At 47.6% G+C, this 18678-nt stretch overlaps 1 protein-coding gene across 2 annotated transcripts in view; it reads right to left on the bottom strand.

Moving 5' to 3' along the window:
- antxr2a (ANTXR cell adhesion molecule 2a) overlaps nt 1–18678 on the bottom strand; it is a 111421-nt gene that overhangs the window by 58810 nt on the left and 33933 nt on the right. Inside the window, exons 11-12 of one of the 2 annotated variants that reach the window (XM_072433471.1) lie at nt 5189–5267; nt 3260–3355 (exon numbers count right to left, since the gene is read on the bottom strand). In XM_072433471.1, the coding sequence (XP_072289572.1) occupies nt 3260–3355; nt 5189–5267 (175 nt within the window). The remainder of the gene's footprint in view (nt 1–3259; nt 3356–5188; nt 5268–18678) is intronic. The other variant, XM_072433472.1, reaches the window with a different exon arrangement.

Below are 18678 nucleotides of genomic sequence, written 5' to 3'. Positions count from 1 at the left end.
CGTTAGTCAGTCCGGCCCTTTATCGTCGGGTCAGTTTGTCTCATCCATGTTTTCCTTTTAACGTTTGTTCCAAGGGCGTTGGTTTGTTGTAGTTTATCGAGTTCTGAGGATTAACTGTCGCTTTGAGTCACAAGCAACAGACAAAAAGCGCTTCATAAACACACTTTTGATTCGACGCTGTGGACGAACGGTCAGGATGACGGACAGGAAGCAGACAGGAAGCAGACAGGAAGCAGACAGGAAGTAGGAGGAGGAGGAATCGCGGCCTTGTTGTTGTTGTCGCCGTTGCCGCCGTTGCGTTCACACTCCAGGTTCACGTCGGTCGGATTATCTCTTTTATTAAGCAATTAGGGAGCAGATTTGGCCGACATATTGTGGATAAACGGGGGATTACGTGCACCTGACGGGCAGATGTGCCACACCGTCATTAAAGCTCCGCCATCTGATGCCGCCCGGACACCGAGCGGTCAGAGGAGATAATCCCGTGCCGTCCAGGGCCAAACCGTGTGGACTCAAGCTGTTTCTCATCACGCCTGACGCACTGGGCCAGCGCTGCAGTGGGACGGGGCGGTTGTGGGTTTGACCCCCGTCCTGGCTGTGGCAGAGTGGTTATCCTGTCCCGTCCTGGCTGTGGCAGAGTGGTTATCCTGTCCCGTCCTCTCGGTCAGGAAGTTGTGGGTTTGACTCTGGATTTAACTTAAGTTCAGGCCTTGGCAAAGGGAAAAACACAAAAACTATAATAATGATTTTTTTTTTTGACTTTTGGTTCAATTTTGACCTTTTCTGAGAGACGTGCAATGAGGCTGGCGAAGGCGAGCACAACGGCGACCACGATGGCGAGCACGCCCCCTCTCTCTCTCTCTCTCTCTCTCCTCTCTCTCTCCTCTAACACGACTTACGTTCATTGTCGTTTAACACAGAATCGTCCATAGAATCGATCATAGACGTCTCAGTTGCAAAATCGTATCACTGACGATTCGATTAATTGGGCAGACTTCAGATGCACTTTTTCAAAACCGCTCGTGGGGGGAATAAACACATTAAAAGCATCGTGTGTTTCCGCCTTCTGCGCGTCACAACTGAACCAACTCGCAACTTTGTTCGAGCTAAACTCCGCCACCTTTTGTGTTCTCGCTCCGTTTCCATCGCGCACGTTTCACGAGCCGTAATCGCGGCTCAGAAACAAAGAGCTCCACAGCTTGTCTGACCCCGGCGCTGGCTTCACTCCATGTTTGTGCAGAGAGCGAGGGATTGTGGGGCGGGGGGGGGAGAACAACCACACAAAAAGAGAGGGATGGCTTTGGCAGACTGCGGGTTTAAATATTAACATCCCCACACATGGCCGGGTGCGGCGCCGAGTCCCCGGACGCAGGAGCTAAAACCCCGGGCCCGGCCAGACATGCTGCGGGCGGCTTACCCACCAACGCCTGTGTTGGTTTTCCAAAATATGCTTCCTCCAGGTGACGGCGGCGATGGAGAGATTTGAATAAAACTGAGCGAGAGAAAGAAGAGGAGAGCACCATCTGCACACGGCCCTGTGTGTGTCGTGTGTGTGTTGTGTGTGTGTGTGTGTGTCGTGTGTCTGTGTCGTGTGTCTGTGTGTGTGTGTCGTGTGTGTGTTGTGTGTGTCGTGTGTGTCGTGTGTGTGTGTGTGTCGTGTGTGTCGTGTGTGTGTGTGTGTGTGTGTCGTGTGTCTGTGTGTCGTGTGTGTCGTGTGTGTCGTGTGTCGTGTGTCTGTGTGTGTGTGTCGTGTGTGTCGTGTGCCGTGTATGTGTGTGTGCGGGGGGCGGAGAGGTTCAATGAGGCTGGTGAAGGCTGACACGATGGCGAGCACGATGGCAAGCACGATGGCGAGCACGATGGCGAGCACGATGGCGAGCACGATGGCGAGCACGATGGCGAGCATTATGGCGAGCACGAAGGAGAATACAAAGGCTAGCACGACGGCGAACACGATGGCGAGCACAATGACAAGCACCACGGCGAGCACCATGGTTAGCATGTCGGCGAGCATGAAGGCGGCACAACGGCGAGCGAATCGGCGAGCACGATGGCGAGTTCGAAGGCTGGCATGATGGCGAGCACAACGGTGAATACGATGGCAAGCATCTACAGAAATGTGCTGTTGCGAGTTCGAATCTCGACTCCGATGATTTACTGCATGTCCTGCCCTCTCTCCTCCCCCATTTCACCCTGTCCTCGTCCTGTCTAATAAAGCCAGAGAGCAACAAATATCTAACACTTTTTTTTTAAAGTGGTGAAATGTGTTCGTTCAGGTTTAATTATCAGACAAACGTGAAATGTCTGTAAAATGTGTCACAAAAATGCAGAAAAATCTTTACTTTTTTATTTTTAATCAGTTCTTTGTGTAGTTGTAGTAGTTCAATCCCTGAGTTCAGATGAGCGTGATTGACAGGTGGATCAGCCAATCAGCGACATGTATATGGCTCAAATATGGCCGCTTACAAAAAAAAAAAAAAAAAGAGTTCATTTATTTTAGCGACGCACGCGAAACAAACTCGTCTAATTGCACGGGTCAGAGGGGGCGGAGCCTGCACGGGTCAGAGGGGGCGGTGCCTGCACGGGTCAGAGGGGGCGGTGCCTGCACGGGTCAGAGGGGGCGGTGCCTGCACGGGTCAGAGGGGGCGGTGCCTGCACGGGTCAGAGGGGGCGGTGCCAGAGTGATGCTGTAATCCAAATGAATACTTGACACTTGGAAATACTGATTATAAATACTTTAGGCCCAACGTCTTTTTATCATGAACAAACATATTAAGTATTTTAAGTCTAATAAATAGCATTGTGTATACTTCTATTATATTTATTTACATTTTTACTAGATTTAAATATATTCATACAGATTGAAGTATACTTTTAAGGATGTTTTTTTTATTATTCCACTTCTGTCTATGTGTTTTGAAAATTAAGATCCCGGTGAGTTAAGCTCTGCTCTCCTTTAGCGTTAGCCGTTAGCGGTTAGCCGTTAGCCGTAGCGCCATCCGTGTGGAGAGCCCGCTCGCGCCTCTATCCCGGCTCCGGAGCAGATTAGAGTTCTAAGCCTCAGAGTAAACAGTGCTGCGCCGCGGTCCCCAGGTACGGCTCGCTCTAAAGCCCCTTTGGAAACTTCACTCCAGACTGTCACTCTTCTGTCACTCTTCTCTTCTTCCACTTCCACTGTCACTTTGTGGACGCTCGTTATCCGCTCGTTATCCGCTCGTTACAGTTCATTATTAAAAACACTTTATCATTAGAGACTCACCACGGTGCAGCAGAGGGGCCAGAGCCACCACATGAGGGCCAGGGCCAGAAGGAGGAAGAGAACCAGGAAGACGATCCCCACCACCAGGCCATCCGACTGCACAACAACAGGGGGACGACAGGTGAAAAACAGGGGAACGACAGGGGGACGACAGGAGAACGACAGGGGGACAACAGGGGAAAAACAGGGGAACGACAGGGGGACGACAGGGGAAGGACAGGGGAAAAACAGGGGAACGACAGGAGAACAATAGGGGGACAACAGGGGAAAAACAGGGGAACGACAGGGGGACGACAGGGGAAGGACAGGGGAATAACGACGGGAATGACAGGGGGACAACAGGGGAACAACAGGGGGACAACAATACAACGTTGTCAGTGCTGGGGAGGCTTGTATAAAACAATGAAGAGACTGGATGAGACTTTTTAAGCTCCATTTTAAAGGAGACAAACTCAAATGAAAACACCCCAAAAGAACAACCTGCGGGTCATTATTTCATCCCTAAAGATTGCATAGACTCCGCCCCCTTTTTTGTTTTCTCGTGTTTCAGATTCAAACTTTGTTGGGTGGAGCAGATCCTGTCAGAACTACATTTCCTGTGTTTTTGTCGAGCCATGTTTCAGTTAAAAACATAAAATCAAGATTATAAGAAGAAATAAAATGATTAATTAAGAGAGATTTGTTACATAAGGATCTGACATTTAGCACAGCAAGTTTCAGACGAGTGTCAGTGGGACTGGGCTTTATCAGGGAATATGAATCACATGTCTCAGATTGGGCCTGACTCGCATTTTGTTTTCCCATCTGTGTGATGTGACACAGAAATAGCACTAGGGGCGCTATTTTTACATAGGGTCGGTTTGATTTTTAATATGACAATAAGTCCCGGCAACGCTGAGACCCAGTGCATCCTCTCTATGGGAGATACCAGGTGAAAGGGGAGGAGGGATGGGAGATACCAGGTGAAAGACGAGGGGGGAGGGGCGATACCAGGTGAAAGGCGAGGGGGGATGGGAGATACCAGGTGAAAGGCGAGGGGGGATGGGAGATACCAGGTGAAAGACGAGGGGGGATGGGAGATACCAGGTGAAAGACGAGGGGGGATGGGAGATACCAGGTGAAAGGCGAGGGGGGATGGGAGATACCAGGTGAAAGACGAGGGGGGATGGGAGATACCAGGTGAAAGGCGAGGGGGGATGGGAGATACCAGGTGAAAGACGAGGGAGGATGGGAGATACCAGGTGACAGACGAGGGGGGATGGGAGATACCAGGTGAAAGGCAAGGGGGATGGGAGATACCAGGTGAAAGACGAGGGGGGATGGGAGATACCAGGTGAAAGACGAGGGGGGATGGGAGATACCAGGTGAAAGGCGAGGGGGGATGGGAGATACCAGGTGAAAGACGAGGGGGATGGGAGATACCAGGTGAAAGACGAGGGGGATGGGAGATACCAGGTGAAAGACGAGGGGGGAGATACCAGGTGAAAGGAGAGGGGGGATGGGAGATACCAGGTGAAAGGTGAGGTGGGATGGGGGGTGGGGCTTTTGTTGGTGTAGTCGGCTTGAGCGGGGAAGAGTGTTGACATAACTCTTGATCTTGCTTTATTGGGCGTGAGTGGAACCGTCTTAAGGCCTGATTTGATCAGACATTTAAGATGGCTGGGAAGGCCCCTGGGTGAGGGCGGAGATGGGGAGGAGAGTGAGGAAGTGGGAGTAGATGTTGTAGTGGGGACTTGGGGCTGCTCTGAGGGCAGGGGCGATGACAGGGACGCTGTCGGGCCTGTCACAGATGAGTCCAAAGCGCCCTATGGGGAACGTTCTAATTTTGCATGTCTTCAAACCAATGATGTTAGCATATGTAGCCAGTAGATAAACCAGGACTAAACCAGGTCTGAAAATACAGTTAAAGGAGGGACCGTGGACACTCACACAGGTGGAGGCTGTGATGGTGTAGGCGCTGGAGATGAAGGACTTCCCGTTGTTCAGGCTGATCAGAACATCCATCGTCCTGAGAGAAGACGCAAGAAAAGTGTGCGATTAAAATACTGTATCGGAGAAAAACACAGGAATCCAGAAGGAAAACAGAAAACACAGTGTCGCTTTTTAATCTTTGTTGCATCGATACGGTCGCGTCATATTCGGGGGCTAAACACAACTCTTAACTAATTCAAATCAAGCCACATCCGAGTCTTCGTGGAGGTTGTTGTTCTGGCGTTACATCAAAGTAAAGGGATTGTTCTGTAGATGTGACAGCAGGCGGCGTTAGCATCGCGTTAGCATCCAACCAGCATCTGCCATTAGCGTTCTTGCATAATTGTACAATTGTGGGCCGCGTTTGGTACAATGTAACTCTTATGTTCTGTAGATGTGACAGCAGGCGGCGTTAGCATCGCGTTAGCATCCAGCCAGCATCTGCTGTTAGCATCCTTGGATAGCGGTACAATTTTGGGCCGTGTTTGGTCAAATATAACTCTTAAAGTCGGCGTTTGCTCTTGCTAGTCGTCGTTAGCATCACCGCGAGGGAAAAACTCCACTCCAGCCTCTCTGGAAGTCGTGAAAAGCGATTATAAACGTGTCGCGGTGAAACGTTAGGAAGCTGGGAATGCGGTAGGAAAGTGAGGAACGCCTTTGAACAGCTACAAACTTGCAAACTGTTTTAATAATGATGAAAAAGCTCTGTTTTTTATGTTTTTAAGAGAGTAAACAATCAGGCACAGCCCCTTTAAACCATATCTTAACTTTTAACCGTGTCGTTTGTAGAATATGTGATTGTCTGAACATGTTTGCCTCATAGATACACCTTAAATCTGAAATATAAACTACACATTCTCTACTAAACATGAAAAATAAACATATAATAGTTGTAATATAATCCTACATTTAACAAGCCGCGTTAAACAGGTGGATGAGAGTTGGGGGATTGCGAGCGGTCAGTCCTGTAATCAAACGAGCTCCTTCTCCACGTTAATTACGTTGGAGTATGAGAGAGAGAGAGAGAGTCTGGTCTGACAGAGGCCGAACGAGCCACAATTAAAACTCTAATGATGAACGGCATCGCAATCTCCATATGTCCAACACTTCTGAGGCAATTACCGGCGAGCGAGAGCGCGAGCAGGAGACGAGGAACGAACCGCCCGAAAAACACCGGCTTTAATATGCAAATGTCACACTGCCATTTCAGGACGGATGCTACACCAAACGCCACCTTCTACAGTGAATTACACATCGTGATTCACGAGCCGGATGCAATTAAGGACCGCGTTTATTTACCTTTGAGGGGAAAAGAAGAAGTGACATTTACTTCTTTTTTAAATTATTATTATTTGAACTGGGACCGTGCACATTAATCAATAGTTCTGTAAATGTGCCAGTTTTAGCTGTAGTTTAGCCGGTTTTCAACTGTCGTGGGGGAAAATTGACGAAAAAATTGCTTCACGCGCTCTCATCTTTACCGCTTTTTATATTTCATTTAATGCCATTTTGTGTTGTCGGCAGTAATTAATTAAAACAATGATAATAATTTATTTTATTTATATAGTAGAAATCAATCATCTAAGTGCGGCGGATACTTAAACTAGGTAATAAAATAACCGCGGCCTAAGTAAAAAAAAAAATATAAGAGATTACGAGTTCATGTCAAAACAGATTACTGGGTGAAAACAAAACAAACACATTTTCTGTTTTGTTTTACCACAATTTGTCTTACAATTGTGGTTTTTTTTTTGCAAATACTGTAAATAACTCAAAAGCAAATCAACATTTTTATTGGATTTTGATGAAAATATTTTTCATTTTTGAAAACTTTTTTTTTTCTTTTTTTTACATTTCATGACATTTACTTAATAAAAAACAAACAATATTTGTTTTTAAATTACTGCATTCCTTTTGCAAATAATTTGTTAAAACGTTTTCGTATTACATTTTTCAGTTTTGTTTTCACTTTTTGCCGTATTCATTTGGTTTTATCATGTGTTATTTTGCGTTTTATTTAAATATTTGCTTGTTTTTCGCTCCCTGTGTTCCGCCGGCTGCGCGCGGACCCTTTGAGACCCTTGAAGGACCAGCTGTGGCTTGTTCAGAGGCTCAGAGTCTTTACTGGGACGGGGCCCGAGGCAGCGCTGGGGGCCGCGGCTCTCAGAGGACGCGGGCCCCTTCTACCAGACCCCGCTGTTCACCGCAGCAACAGACGCACCTTCTTTCACCTCTTTCACCTTCTTCTGCTTCATGTCACGGACGACGTTTCACCCACAAGACGCCGGAAACTTGGACGTGTCACGAGTCGACTTTGTGGAGTTTAAAAAAGAAAAACTGTGGCTCAATCTCTCTGAGACTTTACACATGAGGTTTATGAAGGCGTTTGTGTGTCAATGCTAACGCTAATGCTAATTTTGAGGCGTAATAAATATTAAAAAGGGAAACAGATTTAAATAACAAACTGAAGTAATCTATGAATAAAACAATCAGGTTTAGTCTTTACATTTCAATTGGTTGTTTTTTATATTTTACATTTCAGTTAAAGTTAGCATTAGCATTAGCCGTGAGAACGCCTCATTTTTCATTGTCGTATTTGTGTAAACATTAAGAAAATTGCACATATTCGAGACGTATAAATCTGACAAATATAAAGCCAAGTTTGAATTTCTTGATGTATTTGCTGTAGTCGACATCTCAGATACTACATATGTTGTACATCTCTCATAGTACGTGGGGGGGGCGCGGTGGCAGAGGTCATGGGTACAATTCCCGGGAGACAGAGCGACGTCACATGATCTCCCCGGGTTCTGCAGCTTCCTCTCGCCGTGCAAACATTTATGCGAGCGGATCAATTCAAACAATAAAAGATCTTCAGGTGCAGATTGGACAGTTTTGTCGTTTCTTAGCTTTAAAGAGCCGACCAATCGTGTGGCGTCTCGCCTTAAAGTCCAATGATGGGTTGAATGACTCGTTATACTAAAATGCAGTTAATAAATACATATTACATTCAGCTAAAAAATATTTTTACATTTCATGACATTTACTTAATATGATTAGGTTTATAATTGTACTTCCTGTATGTAATTGATGACATCACACTAGGAAGTTCCCCAAAAACTCTTATAATGTCAAGTAAAATAAATGAGCAGCTTTATTTTGTTGAAATACTGTTTAAAGGGTCAAAAAAGTTGTTTTTCTGTAAATTAACGCGCAATTTTCGACAGATTTTTTTTCTACCGATGACTTATTTTCCTCGACAAACACCTGCTCAATCGGTGTAAAACTATCATTTATACGTACAACAGGTACAAATACACAGAATAAAGTCAAAATGAGATGGTCATAAAATCCTGCCATGGGCCCTTTGAATCCGTGTAGCGTGTGAATGTTTCCCTGGCGTGCGTCGTGTAAACGCAGTGATTAACACGTAGCTCAGGAGTCCCGCCCACTCTCCCCCCCTGGGGCGTCGTACATGTGACGTGTGGGCGGCGGGGCGACGTCGAGGGGGGGGCGGCGGCGTAATTACACTGGCAGCGCTACGGCGGTGATGGCGGTGATGGCGGTGATGGCGGAGGGCAGGTCGTTAATGAAGTTAGGCCTCGGCGGACACGTAACGCTCCGCAGACCAGGCGCGGCCACGACGGGCTGCGATTGGTGGAGGAGGAAGGACGTGCACGAGATCTTCACTGCGCTCGCTCCGGAGGCGTCCACGGATGGTTTCTACTGCGCACCGACTCAAAGGAAAGTTCAGTTCTGTCAACTGCCAAAGTCTTAAAGAGTCAATGTGATTCGCTCTCATGCAGGTGGCGTCTTCGGTTGCTATGACGATGACGCGCAGACCGGGCTGTGCATCTGAGAACCGCGCTCAGACGCCTCCTTCCTCAGCGTCTCCATCTGATCGTCGACTCCCTAAATGTTCGGCATTTCGTTTCGGGGCGACACTCGCATTCTAAAGCTCGACATTCAACCCAATGAACCTAATCCTCATCCCAACTTCTTTATCCCAACTTCTTTATCCCAACTTCTTTATCCCAACTTCTTTATCCCAACTTCTTTATCCCAACTTCTTTATCCCAACTTCTTTATCCCAACTTCTTTATCCCAACTTCTTTATCCCAACTTCTTTATCCCAACTTCTGGATCCCAGTCGGTTCAGCCTCTTTGTGGCGGGGCATCTGGGTGTGGTCCTTCAGCGTCTGCAAAGTCACACTACTGAGGAATCCGTTTGATCCGTCTAATATCCATATTTTTGTTTTTTAATGTATTTATTTTTGATGTTGTTTATTTTACATTTTATTTTAATTAATTACATTTTAATTTATTATAATGTATTTCATTGTAATGTATTTAATTTTATATATTTAATTTTATATATTTAATTTTATATATTTAATTTTATATATTTAATTTTATACATTTCATTTTATATTTTATTTTATATATTTTATTTTATATATTTTATTTTATATATATTGTATTTTATATATATTGTATTTTTATTGTTTAATATATTATTTTTTATTTATTTTAATATATATTTAGTTTCATTTAATTTAATTTAATATTTATTTATTCTTATTAATGGGGCGAAACATTTCTTAATCATCAATGTATATATTGTTTAAGAAAAGACATGAAACACAAGTAGACAACTTCACATCTAAAGAAACACAATCACGAAACATTTGAATTAAAATTAAACTCGCACTAAAGTCAAAATTGTCCATTTCCAGCTTTAAATCTGTCCAAAGGGGGAGGAGCCTAATACACTGGACACGGAACATTTACAAATAAACTGCATTATTCATTTGAATTGGACATTTTGATCGAATAACGTGACAGTCCAAGTTGCAACAAGGTCTTTAGTCTGTGTTTTAGAGTGTATCGCCCACATCGCCCAGATCCAAACATGACGACGAAGATCGAAACATGACGAAGATTACCGATATCGATTAATTGTTGCATTTGACCCACATTTCCACCAAACGTCCCAACAATCCGGACTCTAAACTTCTTCACGACTCGAACAAAAGCCAAACCTGTGACCTGGAAGCGCGGGCGACGATGAAGATTACGCTTTCTGACGTTAACGCACGGCCGAAGCTCGTCCTCGCGGGTGTTCGGGGGCGACGGGGGGGGGGGGGGGGACGACGCCGGTCGAACGCCGCCGCTGCGTTGAAAAGTTTCTGTCCCCCGCAGAGAGTTGGAAGTCGCCGTGACGCTGAGTTCCGGTGATGTGGCGCAGCTGCCCGGCCCGGACAGAGGCGGGGATAATGGCGTGGGAAGTGTTCCGAGGGGACGGCGGAAAGGAGCGCGCTGAATAATTGAGGGCGGAGCATATGCGAGGTCTGTCAGTCCGAAACGAGTGGCTCCGGCGTGACGGGGAGGAGAAGTTTAGAGGACTCAGGCTCGCCAGGCTGAACTCGGGCTGGACTCGGGCTCGCCGGGCTGAACTCGGGCTGGACTCGGGCTCGCTGGGCTGAACTCGGGCTGGACTCGGGCACGCCGGGCTCGCCGGGCTGGACACGGGCTCGCCGGGCTGAACTCGGGCTGGACTCGGGCTCGCCGGGCTGGACTCGGGCTCGCCGGGCTGGACTCGGGCTCGCCGGGCTGGACTCGGGCTGGACTCGGGCTCACCGGGCTGAACTCGGGCTGGACTCGGGCTCACCGGGCTGAACTCGGGCTGGACTCGGGCTCGCCGGGCTGGACTCGGGCTGGACTCGGGCACGCCGGGCTGAACTCGGGCTGGACTCGGGCTCACCGGGCTGAACTCGGGCTGGACTCGGGCTCGCCGGGCTGGACTCGGGCTGGACTCGGGCACGCCGGGCTGAACTCGGGCTGGACTCGGGCTCGCCGGGCTGGACTCGGGCTGGACTCGGGCTCACCGGGCTGAACTCGGGCTGGACTCGGGCTCGCCGGGCTGAACTCAGGCTCGCCGGGCTGGACTCGGGCTGGACTCGGGCTGGACTCGGGCTCGCCGGGCTGGACTCGGGCTCGCCGGGCTGGACTCGGGCTAGGTGACTTCCACTCGCGGCGTAAAGCGAGCAGCTGAATAATTGAGCGCAGAGCATATGTGAGGCGTGTCAGATCACTCGGCGGCGCCACATTTGAATAAGTCATGCTGAAGACAATCGGGACACACACACGGCCCGGTGCGCCCACTTTAGACGAGGGGACGGGAGGGGAAAGTGGGCCGGGGGTCGCTGCCTTCAGAGACGAGTTCACTTGCAGGTGTTCAGAGTGGTTTAAAGTCGTGTCACTTTTCAGATACTTGTCCCAGAACTCGTCTGTCGTGCATTTGGACAGACACATGCACGGCCACTGCGAGCAGAGCTCCACAGATCTCTGTTGCTATGGAAACACACACTCCTCAAAGTATCATCAAACTCCAATAGAACCGTACAGATTTGGTTATTTGTTTCATTTATAGAACAAAATCAAACTTGGATCGACAGAAATGTGATTCTGCCAAATTCACAATGTTTTTCAGTCCGTGTGATTGACCTGTTGATATTTGTCCCTGATTGGTTAATCCACCTGTCAATCAGAGAGGAAACCTGATGGATGATGATGATGATGGATAATGATGATGATGATGGATGATGATGGATAAGATAAGATAATCCTTTATTGTCCCACATGGGGAAATTTCATTGGTGCAACGCAGGTAGATACAGAGGTAGATACAGAAGAACAGATCACTTATAGGAAGTCTGATAAACACTTTCAGTAGAAGATCTCCTATAAATAAATAAAAACTCCCATAGACAAATAAATAAATACCATTGCATGTGATCACGACAGTAATTGCACATGAATATGTGTCACGACAGCACATAGATTGCACATGAATTGCACATGAATTCCAACAGCAATTGCACATATGACAGAGTTGCACATCAGTATTAGGTTAGGTCAGTATTGCGACGGGTAAGACGACTGTTCTCCGCAGTTTCATGAGTTCCTCCTTTGTGGAAACGCGGTACGGCGCCGGCCGGGGGGCGGGGCCGGAGCCGGGGGGCGGGGCCGGGGCCGGGGGGCGGGGCCGGAGCCGGAGCCGGGGGCGGGGCCGGAGCCGGGGGACTCAGAGCCAAGACACATCGCAACGACACGACGAAAACACTCAATCCAGCCGAATAAAGTCAAAACAAGTTAATTTAAAGCGATTCCAGTGCGTGTCCCGATCGTTCGTGAAGTTCCTCTTTCATATAAACGTGTATATAAACGTGTATATAAACGTGTATATAAACGTGTATATAAACGTGTATATAAACGTGTATATAAACGTGTACCGACGACACGCCGTACTTTAGCGCGGCCGGAGGGCGCGGGGGGGCTCACTCGGAGCTAGCTCACGTCACAACAACACAACGAACGCAACGAAAAACGCTCAAATCCAGCCGAAAAAAGTCAAAAACAGTTGAATTAAAAAACTATTCCAGCGCGTGTCCCTATCGTACAGTAAAATAGAAAAAATATACTAACTATATTTACAAAATATAGGAGATAAAGCACAATAAGTGTGAGAAAGAAGAGAGAGCGTTTACACCGGGCTGCCAGCTGTACCAGCGCCTTAGGATGATGATGATGATGATGATGATGATGATGATGATGATGAATGATGGATGATGGATGATGATGATGATGATGATGATGATGGATGATGGATGATGATGAAGATGATGATGATGATGATGATGGATGATGGATGATGATGGATGATGATGGATGATGATGATGATGATGTGATGGATGATGATGATGATGATGGATGATGATGAATGATGGATGATGATGAAGATGAATGATGGATGATGATGAATGATGGATGATGATGAAGATGATGGATGATGATGATGATGGATGATGATGGATGATGGATGATGATGAAGATGATGATGATGGATGATGATGGATGATGGATGATGATGAAGATGATGATGATGATGATGATGATGATGATGATGATGATGATGATGATGATGATGATGGATGATGATGATGATGATGATGATGATGGATGATGATGGATGATGGATGATGGGTGATTATGGATGATGATGATGAATGATGGATGATGATGTGATGAAATATAGACAAATATTCAATGTATTTTTGTGACGTCCAAAATTGCAGCAGCAATCAAACGGTCAATGGTCATTAACAGAGACGAAGCTTAACCAACGTCACCAAGAGCGCCCCCTGTGGGCAGACCCTCCTTCTGTGGGAAAAACTACAAAAAAAACAGTGGGAAAAAGTAGAAATCTTAAATTTTGGATCAAAAGAAAGACTTTTAATCAGCACCAAGACAAAAAATAGTCAAATTTCTCTCTCCAAAGTCAAAACTTCAATCCTCTACTTTTACTTTCTCCACTTTCACTGAGGACTGGCTGTGGTGGTCTCCAAACTGACCGCGGACCATTTCTACGACGCCCCCTGACCTTCTGCTCACACCTGAACACACCTCCACCATCACATGCGCTCAACCCCACAGCGAGGCCAGCTCCCGGGGCTGGCCTGATCCCCCCGTAAGTGCGTGCACCTCACATCCATAAACATGTGCTCCGATACGCCGGGACATCTCCAGAAGCCCGCTCGCCGCCCGCTCGCCGCCCGCTCGCCGCCCGCTCGCCGCCCGCTCGCCGCCCGCTCGCCGCCCGCTCGCCGCCCGGCGTTAAGTCAACAGTAGCAGGTGCGGCCGAGGCGCGCGCTCCGTCTGGCGCGCTAATCCATTAAACATCCTCGGCGCCCGCGGAGCAGATGGGCGCGAGCAGCCGCCCTGGGACACGACCGATCTTTAAATATTGACGAGTAGCGTTAGCCCCGGTACCTGCAGACGTGGGAGCGGGCGAGTGGCGCTCAGGTTACGGCGGTGGCTGAGGTGACGAGGAGGAGCCAGAGGGCCAAAAATAAGTCATTATAATAATATACTCACTCCACAATCTTCCCCTGTTTGCTATTGTACCATTTTAGGTCAAGGAGGACATGATTAAACGACCAAACGAGTAAAAACTGGCCCCACCCCCCTCCGGTTGTCTCATGCGTGGCGGCGTTGTCGTGGAAGCGCCAGGTGAGACGGGCGCGCAGTCGCTTCACTTCACTCCCTGGAGGGGGCGGGGTTGAGGCGGGGGCTAGTGGAGGAGCCGCAGACGGCGACACGGCGAGGGCGACACGGCGAGAGCGGCGCGGCGAGGGCGACGCGGCAAGGGCGACGCGGGCGACGCGGCGGGGGCGACGCGGCGGGGGCGACGCGGCGCGGGCGACGCGGCGAGGGCGACGCGGCGGGGGCGACGCGGCGAGGGTGGCGGGGGCGACGCGCCGAGGGCGGCGGGGGCGACGCGGCGAGGGCGACGCGGCAACTCACACGACTCACACAGATCTTCAGCGTGTCATTGTTCCTCACACAGATCTTCAGCGTGTCATTGTTCCTCACACAGATCTTCAGTGTCATTGTTCCTCACACAGATCTTCAGTGTCATTGTTCCTCACACAGATCTTCAGCGTGTCATTGTTCCTCACACAGATCTTCAGTGTGTCATTGTTCCTCTATGATATGACCCTTCTCAAACACACTGACATCTTCGCCATGACCATGGGAGTCGTCTTTTCATAGGGTCGTTTTCAGAAAGGCCTCAGTCAGATCTTCACCTGCTGCAGTTTTCCAGGACGAGGAGAAAATCATTGACTTGACTTTATTTTGAAAAGACAGTATTCTTTCCCGAGGCCTGAACGCGGCGCATGTGCTTTTATATATTTATCTTGTTTATGGCGCATTATTCTTTCAGAAGCGACTGAAGCCTCTGACTCTGACTTCATGAGACGAGAGCAGACTTTTCCTTTTGTTTGGGCCCCGGAGAGACCGCCGCCTCCCGCCGCCTCCCGCCGCCTCCCGCCGCCTCCCGCCGCCTCCCGCCGCCTCCCGCCGCCTCCCGCCGCCTCCCGCCGCCTCCCGCCGCCCGTGCGTCCTCACAAACATGTTCTGGAGTTGTGTTTTTGAGGTCAGGAGAAGCACTCAAGCTGCCCTGGACGGGAGCGGGGCCCGGGAGCGGGGGGCCCCTCCGGTGCGCGCGGGAAACACGGACGCAGCCGGCCCCGGGGCAGATGGGGGCCGCGCTCTGGGCCCGTGTCGGCGGCAGGTGGCCAGGACGCGGGGATCGCCGGCGCGGTGAATAATTTAAAGGTGCGGCGCACAGAAAAGGCCGCAGCTGTCACGCTTCCTCTTAAAGGGACGGCGCAGATGTGGCCGGGGCCCGCAGCGCATCACTGTTTAATGGGACGGCGGTCGGGAGGCAATTATCCCGGGCCCCTGGAAGTGGCGCAGGCGGGACGGGGGCCAATCGGAGAGCGGGCGGGACGCAACCGAGCGGAAATGCAGGGAACGCAACGCGGGGAACGAGCGACCAATCACAGAGAAGCAAAGGAGTTTAACAAGTTCAAAGCTTCAGCACGACGTAATGCTTTAGTTAAGTATCACACGGAGAAGTATTTCACGTTACTTTCACAATATTGAGTCAAACAACTGTTATTTATTAGCTTTTGACCCGGGGGCCATTATTTTCCTCCGAGGGCCATATTCGAATCCAGGCAGAAGCGGAGGGCCGGCCCCCGATCACTGGTGTGATCAAAATAATAATAAATATATATCAAATATCAAATAAAAAATATCACTTTTCTGTCAAATATAGGCTATTAAATCGATTATTGAATTAATGTCATGTCATCTTTATTAAGGACACAAGTGCAGACACATGTTAAAAAAAAGAAACTAAAATCTTTCTAGGGGCCAGATTAAAACATGCCGAGGGCCACATCTTGCCCCCGGGGCCACAAATGCCCAGGTCTGGCCTAAAATACATTTAAATATTACTTGGCGGGCCGGATTATAAAGACAAACGGGCCGTATGTGGCCCACATTATAACTTGGTTCCTTTGTTAAAAACATCCCTGGAGCTGTGATTCGCTTCATTCATGAATTAGGTTTACAAGGTTCTCGTCTTTGAGCCTCAGAAAACACACATTACTACATACTATATTATACCAGCTGTGATTTATCTTTAACGCGCCCCCTGCAGGTCGCCCACCCACTGAACTAAAATGCAGTTAAAACAAATATATTCAAAATGTTTCTCAAAATTCTTAACATTTTATCACAGAAAAGCACTTTTTATTGGTTTATAATCTCACTTCCTGTTTGTAATCGATGACATCATCTACTCATCTAATGTCACTTCTAAAAGTATTTTACAAACAGAATATACAAAGAGCAACTTTATTCTGTTTGATGTTTAGAGGGTCTAAAAAAGTTGTTTGTTTTGTGTAAATTCTGCACAAACGTTGGATGGAAACGTGTGAGGTCACTTCCTGTCATCATTTTCATCAGTAACAAGTTTGAATCTTTTCTCCACAAACAGCTTCTCGTTTGGTGCACGAGTAAAAAAAACACCACATGAAGTCAAAACTAGTAAAAGATAAAACCCTGCCACGCCCTTTAAACCTACCGTGACAGAAACACGTTGACGGACAGCCACGAGGACCAATCACACGCCACGATCACAGCGGAGGATTATCTGAGTCGTACCACGTTAAACCTCGGGATGAAAGTCGTACATTTTTGATTGGAGCCGTCACCTTCATCCGTTTTGGGATTAAACGAGCTGGTGACGATTGAATTCATCCTGTGTTTTTATCATGTTTTTATCATTTTTATCATTTTTCATCATGTTTTTATCATGTTTTTATCATTTTTTAATCATTTTTTATCATTTTTCATCATGTTTTTTATCATTTTTCATCATGTTTTTATCATGTTTTTATCATTTTTTTATCATGTTTTTATCATTTTTTATCATTTTTTATCATTTTTTATCATGTTTTTATCATTTTTCATCATGTTTTTATCTTTTTTTATCATGTTCTCATTTTTTATCATGTTTTTATCATGTTTGTAGCGTAGCGTCGCAGGATATTGTATTATTGAAGTATAGAAGTAGTAAATGTATTGATCTGTATCTGAAAAGGCATCGTATTATTAATAACGTCTCCGGGGCTGAATTCTTGTCCCGTTGGCTGGGGAAGAACGTCTCCGACACTGGGACCATCAGCACAGGAGCTCCACAGGGCTGTGTACTTTCCCCTCTGCTCTTCTTGTAAATGTCGTATGAGGCTTTTATTCAGGAGCGCTGTAAAAACCCGAAACAATACCCTAGAATATTCCAGTCCGGTGCAGGAGTTTTATAGTGTTGTTTTCTTATTTAAATCAAACTTGGGTCATTTACCGTCTTTTCCTTACTACAAGGAGGTATTAGCGTTAGCATACGTCATGTAGCTGAAGGTGTTAGCATACGTCATGTAGCTGAAGGTGTTAGCATACATCATGTAGCTGAAGGTGTTAGCGTTAGCACACGTCATGTAGCTGAAGGTGTTAGCGTTAGCACACGTCATGTAGCTGAAGGTGTTAGCGTTAGCATACCTCATGTAGCTGAAGGTGTTAGCATTAACATACCTCATGTAGCTGAAGGTGTTAGCGTTAGCATACGTCATGTAGCTGAAGGTGTTCGCGTTAGCATACGTCATGTAGCTGAAGGTGTTAGCGTTAGCATACGTCATGTAGCTGAAGGTGTTAGCGTTAGCATACGTCATGTAGCTGAAGGTGTTAGCGTTAGCATACGTCATGTAGCTGAAGGTGTTAGCGTTAGCATACGTCATGTAGCTGAAGGTGTTAGCGTTAGCATACGTCATGTAGCTGAAGGTGTTAGCGTTAGCATACGTACACCTATTCACCATGTTCTCTCATCTGTTTTTATTTTAAACTGCATTTACACACAATTCACAAAATGAGACTTATACTCCAGTGCGACTTATATATGTGTTTTTCTTCTCTATTATGCCTTTTTTGGCTGGTGCGACTTATTGTCCGGAAAATACGGTACACACATTTACCGGGAATTTTGCCGAGTTTGCGTTTCCGCTCGTCCAATCAACGAAAGCCTGTCGCGGCCCACTTTGGCTCGCCTGAACGGGCCGTTGAGCAGTGAACGGGCCGGTGAGCAGTGAACGGGCCGGTGAGCAGTGAACCGTCCAAACATGGCTTCGGTTTAACCCTCAGGCTAAACCCAAACACAGCGCGGTGAACCGACCGAACGGCGCGGTCAGGGGTTCAAGTCTCCGCACCAACGTGTCATGGGTCAAAACGGCGACGCTCGATCGAGAAGTGTCACATTTTTACTCCGCTTTTTTGAAGGAAAACAGATTATTTCCATTTCAACTCGTCTATAAATACAGTTTACAGATCGCAGCCGTTATTAAAACTTCACACGTTTTGGATTGTGCCGGTGCCAAATGTAACGGCTTCAGCTCGGGCGTAACGCGGACGAGGCGGACGGCGGCAAACATCTCACGGCCATTTGCTCGTTACGTCCGTGCTTTAAATAAACGAAAACACAAGT

Source organism: Eucyclogobius newberryi, unplaced genomic scaffold (genome assembly GCF_026437365.1).
Source record: "Eucyclogobius newberryi isolate DKJ021-1_F unplaced genomic scaffold, fEucNew1.0.hap1 SCAF_6, whole genome shotgun sequence".
In the NCBI taxonomy this organism is placed as follows: domain Eukaryota; kingdom Metazoa; phylum Chordata; class Actinopteri; order Gobiiformes; family Gobiidae; genus Eucyclogobius; species Eucyclogobius newberryi.
The sequence above is the reverse complement of the archived record's forward strand: the minus strand, read 5'-3'. Positions and strand labels throughout refer to the sequence as shown.